General features: G+C 52.0%; 2 protein-coding genes and 1 long non-coding RNA gene across 27 annotated transcripts in view; 1 reads left to right on the forward strand and 2 right to left on the reverse strand.

The window, feature by feature from the left end:
• LOC107401143 (uncharacterized) overlaps window positions 1-9,178 on the forward strand; it is a 16,885-nt gene extending 7,707 nt beyond the window's left edge. For 8 of the 21 annotated variants that reach the window (XR_006073275.1, XR_006073274.2, XR_006073269.2 and 5 more), the window contains 3 exons: window positions 7,353-7,517; window positions 8,218-8,451; window positions 8,710-9,178. This is a non-coding gene — a long non-coding RNA (uncharacterized LOC107401143). Of the gene's footprint in view, window positions 1-6,127; window positions 6,228-6,454; window positions 6,653-6,955; window positions 7,089-7,352; window positions 7,518-8,217; window positions 8,452-8,709 lie in introns of those variants that run through there. The other 13 variants (XR_013052171.1, XR_006073272.2, XR_006073270.2 and 10 more) reach the window with 4 other exon arrangements.
• On the reverse strand, window positions 958-2,505 carry Lenep (lens epithelial protein). Its single transcript, XM_015995212.3, has one exon. The coding sequence runs from the start codon at window positions 2,160-2,162 to the stop codon at window positions 1,977-1,979; it is 186 nt and encodes a 61-aa protein (XP_015850698.1). The 5' UTR covers window positions 2,163-2,505; the 3' UTR covers window positions 958-1,976.
• On the reverse strand, window positions 2,649-11,152 carry Flad1 (flavin adenine dinucleotide synthetase 1). Of its 5 annotated transcripts, none has more exons than XM_006976320.4 (8): window positions 11,053-11,152; window positions 10,397-10,619; window positions 7,734-8,478; window positions 6,907-7,054; window positions 5,694-5,792; window positions 5,419-5,608; window positions 2,966-3,039; window positions 2,649-2,870 (listed from the first exon to the last, which is right to left on the reverse strand). In XM_006976320.4, exons 2-8 carry the CDS (start codon window positions 10,475-10,477, stop codon window positions 2,735-2,737), a joined length of 1,473 nt encoding a protein of 490 aa, XP_006976382.1. In that variant the 5' UTR covers window positions 10,478-10,619; window positions 11,053-11,152; the 3' UTR covers window positions 2,649-2,734. The 5 variants fall into 5 exon arrangements, with proteins under 5 accessions (XP_006976382.1, XP_042135321.1, XP_015850694.1 ...); XM_042279387.2 differs by having other exon boundaries at window positions 10,397-10,566; window positions 10,662-11,119; XM_015995208.3 differs by having other exon boundaries at window positions 11,038-11,108.
• Between the last annotated feature and the right edge of the window lie 231 nt (window positions 11,153-11,383).

Here is an 11,383-nt window from a genome sequence, read left to right on the forward strand (position 1 = left end):
CTCTCTCTCTCTGCTCTCTCCCTCTCCCCCCACCTCTCTCTCTCTCACACACACACACTCACACTCCTTGCTCGGGATTACAGAGCCTTGCCCATGCTAGGCAAGCAGCATTCCACTGTATCTCAAATTCTTTTTTTTTTTCTTTTTTTTTATTGCTGAGGACCGAACCCAGGGCCTTGCGCTTGCTAGGCAAGCGCTATACCACTGAGCTAAATCCCCAACCCCTACTTTTTTAAGGACAGATTTCCTATGTAGCCACAGGTGACTTGGGAGTATACAGCCAGGATGGTGATGTACTGGTAATATTTCTGTCCCAGCCTCCCGAGCACCCAGGCATATAGTATTTCTTTACAAAGTATTAGGTTATTTATGCTGGGTGTGGCGGCACACCTTTAATCCCAGCACTTGGAAGGCAGAGGCGGTCAGATCTCTGTGAGTTCCAGGCCAGCCTGGTCTGCAAAGTGAGTTCCAGGACAGCCAGGGCTGTTACACAGAGAAATCCCATCTTGAAAAAAAAACAAACATTTTTATTCATTTATTTATTTTTAGAGAGCGTCTCACTGTGTAGCCCCGGCTAGCCTAGAACTTGCTGTGTAGATCGGGTTGGTCTCAAAATCTGCTTGCCTCTGCCTCCCAAGTGCTGAAGCTAGTGTGGGTCCACAACTCGTGCACATCGCATCCGCATGACAACAGAAGCCAGGCTATGGTACAGCAGGTTAGGTAGCTGCAAAGCCCTGGGTTCGGTCCCCATCACCAACTCAACCAACCAACCAGACAACCATCAACAAACCAAAAGGCCCAGAGAAAAGGGAGTTGCCGGAGAACAAGGCTAAAGAAGAGCTGGCTGCAGAGAGGGAGGCAGAGAAACTATGCACTACCTCCAGGTCAGGTGAGAGAGGTGGGTGGTGGCTAGGCCAGGGTGCTAAGAGAGAGGACCCACCTCCCCCCCACCCCCCGCGTAGGTGAGGGTGTGATAGGTCTGAACCAATTCTATACGTGTCCATCAACTGCTCTTGATGGAAGGAAAGTGTATGTTGGTGGCAGCTGAGGGGAAGTGAGGAGTCAACCTACTTCCTCAGACTGTGTCCTGTGTGCTGGGATAGGCGTGAAGGACTGGTGTGGCCACTCTGACAGCTGTGTCTGAACTGGGACTCCTCCCACAAGCTGGGGACTAGCTCAGGATGGTCCATCCCCATGTTCCTTGGAGACAGGGAGCTTCCCAGGTCACACCTATTTGGAAAAAGGCTGAGTCTTTTGCATCCCTATCCTAGCACCCTGGGCCTCACAGAAGGCGGCTCTGCCCATTCTGCCCACCCTACCCAGAGGCTGGGAGGAACCTGGCCCTTCGGCTTGGCACTTCTACCCCAGCACCAGAGTCAGCAAACCTGGTTATCAGTCTCACTTCTCCAGAGATCCACCCTTCCTCCTTGCCCTGCACCCTGGCTCTAAAGCCCTTTCTGGGCGCGCATTAGACGGTTAAGAATTTTTGGCCTCAAGGCTCATTTATTATATGTGTAGTTCTGAGATTATCCGAGATCTTAGGGGCAGTCCATTCCTGGTTCTTCAAGCGCATGGTAAGATCAGTCATCTGAGTTGTGGGCCCACTGTGCCAGTTTTGGAGGAGTACTAGATCCTGCTGCAGTCTTGATGGAGTCTTAGCCGGCAAGCCAAGCTCGTGCTTACCAGAAGCACACCGGAGACGGGAGCTGGGAATGGGTGGGTGCCCCAGGATGAGGCAGGACAGACAGATGGACAACTCAAAGCGGGGTCCGCGTTGGCCTCCTCACTTGTGGGAGGCCCATCCTTGGTGAAGGCCGGCTGGCTGCAGGGGTCTTAGAGCTACAGGAAAGATGGGAGAGCTGGGCTGCAGGTTCCACCACAGAAGCTGCAGCCACACCTCCTGACGTCTACCCTCCCCGTCCCACCTGAGTGACGCGGGTCTGGGTGCCAGGGGTGACAGAGGTTCCCAGCCACCGCTAATCCAGCAGTTCCTTGATACACCAGCAGCAGAGGAGGATGTAGGCAACTTCCTTCAGAGTTCGATGTAAGCCCTCCCACCCTGTGCCCATCTTAACGACAGGCACCTGGAGACCAGTTCCTCGGAGGACATTTCCGAGAGAGAAGGGCAGGGCCTGGGTTAGGGGTTGCATTGGTGGCTTCATGTGGACAGCAGCTCAGTGGAAGGGTGTGGACGCTGCCTCTGGGGCCTTTTATCCACTGTCCCCACCCCCTCAGACCTCATGACCAGACAAAGGCTCTGGGGTCCAGCAAAAGATGGTTCTGGGCCTTGAACAGGCTGAGTCAGCCCCACAGACAGGGGTGGTGGTGGATGGAAGGGAGGGCTTGGCCGCTCCATCTTTCATTCTCCACAGTGAGGAGAGTTCAACTTCCCTTCCCAGGAGGCAGTCCTCTGCCCAGTGGCCCATTCCTAACGGTTGGCAGTCCTCTGAGTGCCTTCTCCCGTTGGGTAGCTCTGGCTACGGCTGACACTGAGAGTCATCCCTAGCGGCTCCTTTCCAGTATGTTCTACTGGACTCTTGGGCCCCTGAGCGAGCACTGCCAGTCAGAGCTGGCAGCTTTGGTCCACTTCTGCTTCCCTTGACCTGGAAGCAGGAAGGTGCAGCCAGAGCAACAGGCACCAACACCAGTGTGTGAAGTACGATTTACTGACATGACAGACAATATTTCCCACGCCTGCTCCCTGCCCTCTGCCTTATCCCCAGCTGGTGTGAGATCACGTGCGGTTGTTCCTCTCCTCATCTTCATTCTCCAGCAGGTATGCTGGTCGGTAGGTGGAGCGCCCTCCTGGGCTCAGGCACTTCAGGGCCGGGTTCTGCACTGTGTTTTCCTGACTCCCCAGTGACGTATACCTGGAGTGTTGAAACGGGAGCACGTGGGTAATAGGTGTGTTCTCCTCATCCCAGCATCCCCTCCCCTCCCACCCCCACACACAACACAGCCTTACCCTCGGTCATACAGGATACAGTACGGGACAAACAGTTGACGCAGAAAATCCCAGATGTTTCTGTAGCTCCAGTCCTGGGAAATGACAATCAGTCACTAGAACTCTCCTCACCTACCACTGCCATCCTGGGGACGGACCCACCAAAGGTACTTCTGTTCCCCTTGGCCTTGGAGAAGGCTTGCTATCCGATCTCTGCTGTACCTTGCTCTGTGGAGGCTTTAAGTAGGGAGACGGAGAAAGTCCTTACCCCCTGCCGGTTCCCATTCCACAGCCACCTGCCCCTGTCTGTGGTAGAAGCTCCAGGATGGGGAAGGACTGTGTTTACTGTGTTTAAGTCTAGAGCTTTCTGCCACAGTGGAAGTGTCCAGCCCCACATTGTCTCTTATTGCGGGCATTTGAAATGTAGCTGGTATAACTTAAGAAGTCAGTGTTTGGTCTGGAGAAATGGCTCAGGAGGTAAGCACACTGACTGTTCTTACAGAGGACCCAGGTTCAATTCCTAGCGCCCACATGGTGGCTCACAACCATCTGTAACTCTAGTTCCGGGAATCTGACATTCTCTTCTAGGCAACTCGAGCGCCTGGTGTGCACCGGTCCTCAGACACTCGTGCAGGCGAACACCCACACACTTTTGTTTAAAAGTGCTTTTCTCCTCTCCTCCTGCCAGGGTCTTACTATGTAGCTCATGCAGTTCTCAAGATGGCCATCCTCTTGCCTTATTTTCCCCCCTGCTGGGAGTTGAGGCGTGCACCACTAGGCATGTCTTATACATCATAGGCTGGCCTTGCACTTGACAGCTGGGAATGACCTTAACTCCTGTCCCTCATACCACTCCCAAGTCCCCAGTGGTATGTACCTAGAGTGGTGAAACAGAAGGCAGGTGGGTGATGGGCAGGCTTCAGTAGGGTGGTACCAGACACCGAGCCAGGGCTTTGTGTATCCAGGGAAGCACTCCACCAACTGTGGTGGTATTGTGTTCCCCAAAATATTGTGTACCCTAATAAACTTATCTGGGGTCAGAGACAGAACAGCCACTAGATACTTAGGCTAGAAAATGGTGGCACTCACACCTTTAATCCTAGCATTCCAGAGGCAGAAATCCCTCTGGATCTCTGAGTTCAAGGCCCCATTGGAAACAGCCAGGCATGGTGACTCACGCCTTTAATCCCAGAAAGTGAGCCTTTAATCCCAGGGAGTGAGGGAGAAAGGTATATAAGGTGTGAGGACCAGAAACTAGAAGCATTTGGCTGGTTAAGCTTTCAGGCTTCTAGCAGCAGTTCAGTTGAGATTCATTCTGGATGAGGACTCAGAGGCATCCAGTCTGAGGAAACAGAATCAGCTGAGGAATTGGCAAAGTGAGGTGGCTGTGGCTTGTTCTGCTTCTCTGATCTTCCAGAGTTCACCCCAATAACTGGCCCTGGGTTTGATTTTATTAATAAGACCTTCTAACAATTCCTGCTACAACCAACTGAGCTCCATCCCAGTTTATGTGGTACTGGGGGTTGAACCTAGAGCTTTGTACAAGCTAGGCAAGTACTCTAACCAACTGAGCGCACCCCCAGACCTAAGAACTTACTTTTAAATTTTATCTAAGTAAAAAAAAAAAAACAATGACATTATGAATCACATGCCATAAATTTCACCTTTTGAAAAGTAAATAGTTCAGGGCTTTTGTTTTCTTTTGACAGTGTTTTACCCAGGCTGGCCTAGAAGTCAGTATGTAGTGCAGCCCGGGCTTGAAGTCACACAATCATCTTTCCTCAGCCTCTCAGTGGTCTTAATCGTTTATATTTTTTTCCTTTTATATTTTTGAAACAGGGTCTCATATGCCCAGACTGGCCTCAGACTCACAATGTAGCCAAGACTTACCTTGAACCTTAAACAACTATAGTGTGTGTGTGTGTGTGTGCGCGCGTGTGCGTGTGCGGTCAATGGGCAAGCTGTGGGAGTCAGTTCTCTTCTTCTACCATCTGGGGACCTGGGGATCAAAGTGAGGCCCTCAGATCTGGCAGCAAGCGCCTTTACTGACCACACCATCTTGCCAGCCCTGGCCTTGAACCTCTAATTCCCCTGAAGGGTGGAATCCTAGGCATGAGCCACCATACATGGTTTTCAGGTGTGCTGCGCAAGCACTATATCAAATGAGCTACATCCTCAGCCCCATGATCTAGATTTCATTTCAATTTCAGTTCAAGTATGAACATGACTACTCTAATATTGGATATAATATTATTTCCAATTTATAATATTGGATAGCACAGGCCCGGGCCACTGTTTTGACCCTAGTGAAAAGCACAATGCCCGTCACTCAATTAGTGCTCAATACTGGTCAAAAGGATGAATGAACAAATGGCCCTGCCTCCCTTGGGATACGGAACCCCTGGGCTCTAGCCTCCTCCCAGTGGCAAGGGGACGGCACAGAGGGACCAAGGCAGACAGTCCTGTCGCATTACCAGCAGTGGGTTGATGCGCATGAATGAAGGCCAGCCAGGGTCGGTGGGACTGAAACTGCTCAGGCTACAAGAGTAGGGGTCAGTCCGTCGGGTGCCCATCAGGACAGCCTCCAGCTGGGGATGCCTTTCCTGGAGCTCACCCAGGGCCTGCTTCATGTCACCCTCAGCTTCTAACACCTGCAGGTTATACCTTAGGAAGGAAGAGGACAGAGATGAGGGCCAGAGTAGGCACTGCCAAGGCCCCCCGTGGAGCCCAAACTCCCAAGTCCCAATACCTTTTGATGGTGTCTTGTAGAAACTGTTCCAACTCAGGGAAAGTCGAGATGCTATGGATGTACAGGATCTGGAGAGGTTTTGGAGCATCAGGAAATTTCCTGGGGAGAGTAAGGATCCAGACTTGCCAGGGTGGACAGCAAAGGTGCTCTCCAGAGTTCAGTATTCTGTCCGGCTCCTAGGATCCACACCCACCACTTCCTCCCCAAAACCCCTCCTTTTTTCCCCCACCGAGATAAGGTAGCCCTGGCTGTCCTGGAACTCACTCTGTACACTAGGCTGGTCTCGAACTCACAGAGATCTGAGTACCTCTGACTCCTGAGCCCTGGGATTAAAGTGTGCATCACTGCCGCCCAGCTCTCATCCTTTCAGCAGACCCAGACCCACTTCCTCCGAGAAGCCCACTCTGATCTCTTATCCTTTTGTTTTGAGCCAGGGTCTTGCTGTGTTCGCCTAGGCTGTTCTATAACTCATTATGGAGCAGCTGGCCTTAAACTTACAGTCCTGCTTTAGCACCCTGAGGGCGGGGGATACAGGTAGGTGCCAGTTGACCTGTTTCACTCTGCTCTCAATCAAACTAAGCATCATTTCTGTTATTCTAAGATAAAAAAAAACAGACATGGACCACCAAGAAAGAGCTTTCAAAAAAACCTATGGGCAGAAGAGTTAGTTCCGCAATTAAAAGCACTTGTTGCTCTTGCAGGGGAGCTGGGTTCCATTCCCAGACCCCATACAGTGACCTACAACCCATCTGTCACTCCAGGCCCCGAGGCTCCAGCACTCTTCTGACCCAGGCTTGGATGAGGTACACACACACACACACACACACACACACACACACACACACACACACACACACGGCAAACACTCCCTAGGCTAGCCTCCAGTTCCTGAGCTCAGATGAGGCCCGGCCACTGCCTTGCCCGACTGCTAGGACTGCTACCAGGTCATATGACTTCTGGTAAATCTCACCTGCACAACTGGACTGTGGCTTCCCTGTGGGGGGGGATGGTTGTTGACTACATACCTGGACCCAGGGTCAGACGTACATCAGATGCTCAATAAATATGGTGGGGGATGGCAGTACTCGACGGACTACCCAGCTACCTTCCTCCCAAGCCCCACCTGAGTACTTTTTCATTTTCAGAAAAGAGCTTGAGAGCTGGGGGTTTTGAGTAGGTATTTCTGGAACCTTAGCTCGGGGGGGGGGCTTACCTCTGCACAGCTGCGTGGAAGAGGTGTAGGAGGGCAGTGCAGTCCTTGCCACCATTGAAGCCCACACAGAGCTTGGAGAGGTGGTATCTATCGAGGGCGGTCTCAATGGTCTGCAGGGCACTGGCTACCTTCTTCCCCAGAGAAGATCCTGCCATATACGCAGGGAAGAGAATGTCAACTAGGTAAACATGGCTGTCACAGAATCACGGTACCCTTGCTTAAAAGTTTCACTATCTTCCCCGTGTTCTGGGGTTAAATCCAAACTCTTTCGCGCTGTCCTGCATTGTCTGTCTCCCTGCCTGCTACTCAACCCCACCTCACGTGACCCTGGTTTTAGTCTTGCCTCTGGGCAGGGACTGAGGGGTGCTGGGGTTTCCTCTCATCCTCCCTGCAGCTCCATCGGCTTCCCTCCAGCCTCCTTTCACATCGTTCTCGCCCACCTCCAGGTCCAACCAGATCCTCGTCTCGCAGGTTTTTGTCATTTGTTCAAGGACCCTTTTCTCTGACTCAAGATCAAAGCCACCATCTCTGGGCTGGAATCCGCTTCGGCCTCATATCTCACCGACGATCGCCTGTTTACGGCTAACCCACTGGTCGAACCACTACTCAAGGTAGCGCACACCTGTTCTGATAAGCTGGACCAACCCCGGCACCCGGCACGGTACTGGTGCAAGGTGGTAATCAGTAGTTACTGGAGGAATGCACGGATCAACAGCAACCCTCTTCTACTTTTCCCTGCATCTGCGGGGAGCCCTCCACAAGCATTTCTAGATCTAGCGGAGAACCCCGACTCTGGTCCACACTGCCTTCCCCAAGGAAACTCCTACCTGACTGAGCGAGTTTGTATACAGCCTCACTAGCCTGCTCAACAGCGTTGGGCAGGTAGGGGACCAGGGATCCCTGAGGCAGATGTGCGGTCAGATAGGCCAGGCACTCCTCCAAGGGCTCTTTTTCCTCCGAGTCTAGAATCAGCTTCACCTGGTAGTAGTTGCTGCCCCAGTCAGGGTAGGAGCCCAGGTTAAGCCTACGCCCAAAGTGGGCCTGGGCCTCAGTTAGGACGGAGGCGATCGAGCCCTCAGCAGCAGCCACATACAACTCCTTCATGTGGAATTGTACAGCTGAGTTTTGGAACAGTCCTTTCAGTCCCTCCAAGGCTCGCCGCAGCAGCTCCGGAATTCCTGGGAAGAGGTAGACATTTCGGACCGAGACCAGCGGGAACCTGAAGGGCTGGCCCGTGCGAGGATCTGTGCCATAATGCAGGCGGGCAGAGGAGGGCACCATCGACAGCTTCTCCCAACCCTCCCCTCCTAGGGTTTTGATGGCTGCTTGGAGCTCAGGGTGTGGTTTGAGCTCCTCCCCAAAGGCCTGCGCCACTGCCTCAAACGTTACATCGTCATGAGTGGGGCCGATGCCTCCTGCGGTGAGGACATGAGTGAAGCGGCTGGAGAAGGAGGCGATCTCAGCTGCAATGGTGGCTACCTCATCGGGTACAACAGAGACTCGGCAAACCTGGACCCCCAGGGAGCGCAGTGTCCGGCACAGAAAGTAAGTGTTGGTGTCTTGAGTGTGTCCCTAGGGTCGGAGGAGGGATAAGCCTGTCAGTGCTGGCGGATGAAGGGCAGAGGGGGAGAGAGCTACATCTGTCTAGTGATGGGGTGCTCTGTTTTGGGGGTACCTCCTTAGGCTGCCAAGGAGCCTGGAATGGGAAGAGGAATGAGAAAACCCATTTGAATGGAGAGAGAAGGGGGTTCTCCTTGGGGCTCCTTTGCTACCCATTCATCCTGTCCTCACTTGCATTTACAGATTTGGTTGTCAATTCTGCAGTTTGATCCTGACACCTCACCTATATTTGTAAACTCAATCATTAATTCTGTGTGGCTCTTTCGACTTCTCACCAACCCCAACAGTTTCAGTTTTCGTCCCTGGCTTCAAGTGCCTGCCGGGCAGTCTCACCACGTCCCTGGGGATTGCTGTTTGGCATCAGTGGCATCCCAGACACTGCCCATGGCCAGTCAGGTCTTTTATGTTGTCAACTCCACTTCTGAAAATCCTCAGCACCTCCTCTCTTTGCGGTTTTCAGTTCCTTTAGGCTGGGCCTTAGCACCTTTCCCCTGGACAAAGCTGACAGCCTCCAGCACTACGCTCCATTCCCTGTCCTCTAAGGAACCTTTCTAATGTGCCACTGTGGTCACTGATCACTTCTGTGCTCAAAAACACGTGTTGTTTCCAACTGCATACAGAATAAAGTTCAAAGTCTTTTGCAATCATTAAAGGCTGGCGATGTTGTGTGCCCCGTCTTCTTTCCTGGCTTAAGGTCTGCTTCTCTATAGAAGGATGACTAGTTAGGAGTTTATGTTCTGGAGTTGGAGGGATAGACAGCTCAGCAGTGAAGAGTGCTTGCTGCTTTTCTAGGTTTGGCCCCCAGCACTGGCACTGGGCAGCTCACAGTAGCCTTAAGTCCTACTCCAGGGAATCTCATACCTCCTTCTGGCCTCTGTGGGCATTCTTGGATACACAGAGACAGAAAAACATAAAATAAAAACCTTTAAGCCTGGCATAGTGGTATAGATCTTTAATCCCAGCACCTGGAGGTAGAGCCAGGTGGATCTTTGTGAGTTCAAGGCCAGTCTGGTCTACAGCGTGAGTTCCAGGACAGCCAGGGCTACTCAGTTAGATCCTGTCTCAGAAAGTTTGTGCTCTAGAGTAAGAATTGGGCTAGAATTCCATCTCTACCATTTTCTTCCTTTTATTTATTTTGAGACAGGGTCTCTCTGTGTAGTCCCGGCTGTCCTGGAACTCACTATGTAAACTAGGCTGGCCTCAAACTCACAGAAATCCACCTACTTCTGCCTTCCAAGTGCTGGGACTAAAGGTGTGTGCCACCATGCTTCTAGCACTTTGTAGGCTTGTGACCTTGGGCAAGTTTCTCACCTCTTTGAGGCTGTTTCATAATCTAATGTGATTTGTAATAAAAACCCCAACTTCATGGAATTGTTGGAGTTTGTAAGGCCACGTGTAATATATAAGTACATGCCAGCCTCTGGTAAACACTAAAAAAGATCAGGACAAAATTACTGGTACAAACCTATGCCTGCCATATCCTCTAGTGATGCCCCTGATCATCCGGAATAGAGTCCTCTCTTCTAGTACCTTCCTTCTGGCTCGCCTACCCAGTCTGCTGAGCTCTTTGAATAACTTGCCAATAGGCTGGATACACATTAGTGACACTGGTGCTTCCGCGACTTACTGTCCCTCCTGTAATTAATTGTTGGGTGGCTCTCTCTACATAGGCAGTTGTGGGGAAGTCGCTACCCATCTTTCAACAGAAAAACAGGAGGGTCACTTTTCCTCCAATAGGTTGAGACTCACTACAGGGCCCTACTTTGACAAGCAAGAGGATTCCCACCCCGGTTCACCACCTTTCACCAGAAAGAGAAAGCCCCACAGTAAGAGGTTACCTCGCCCCTCCCCTCTTCAGTTCTAGACACACCTTAAGGATCTCATCTCCAACAATGATGATGCCCGCCGTCACGCTGCGTCCTGGAGGAAGCTCAGGGGCCCTAGATGCCATGGTCTTGCCCTGTCTGCTCCTTTGCAAGGTTCTCCAGTAGCCGCTCAGAACCCCAAATAGGGGCCGTAAGCACTGAGGGGCCGCCAGGTCTACAGGACACCGAGGGCCATAGAATGAATACAGAGTCGGGGGTCAAGGAAACCTGGGAGAGCCAGAAAAGACAACGGAGAGGGCAGAAGTGTACCTTCCTTTTTAGAGGAAGGCTCAATCCTCCTTTTCTTCGGCCTCTTTAACGTATACTCAAGCCCCAGGCTCCTAAAAGCGGCTCGATTCCTGTTCCCTTAAAGTGCCATGTCCTTTCCAAGACCTACCACTTTAGACCTCGCCGTCTGCCGAGCAGGTCTGGAATTTGTTCTGTCTGGGTTATCTGCACCTTTAAATGTCTCTCTCTTCTCTTCGGGTCACCTGTCCCTTTAAATGTCTATCTTATTCTGGGCCTCGGGCCCCTTTAAATGCATTCCTTCTCTTCCTCCACCCGCGCCACCGGCTAGAACTCAGCCTACTTCTGCACCCTTTCTAGCCCGAAATCGGTTTATCTCACCAGGCTTCAGATCACTGACCTCCTATCCTCTCACCTGCCTATTTTGCCCCTTCACGGGGTCCTTCACTCTTTCCTTTCCGCGTGTCCTACAGCAGCTTCCGTACTCAAAGTCCCGCCTTACAACACTTCGTGCTGATTGGCTACTCTGGCTGTTGCTTATTTCTATCCATGGTCCTATTGGTCCGGCCGGCAGTCGCTGACGCGAATTATCTAGAGGCTGAAGGAAATGCTAAGTTGTTATTGGTAACACCACGTGGTTATCGCTGCCCGGAAATAAAAATAAGGGGCCTGGCCTTTGCCCGTGGAGGGCGGGACTTAGAGTTTGGGACGCGAAAGGCGCTTGTTGGGAGGTTCGTTAAGGACGG

Source organism: Peromyscus maniculatus, chromosome 6, assembly GCF_049852395.1.
Source record: "Peromyscus maniculatus bairdii isolate BWxNUB_F1_BW_parent chromosome 6, HU_Pman_BW_mat_3.1, whole genome shotgun sequence".
In the NCBI taxonomy this organism is placed as follows: Eukaryota; Metazoa; Chordata; class Mammalia; order Rodentia; family Cricetidae; genus Peromyscus; species Peromyscus maniculatus.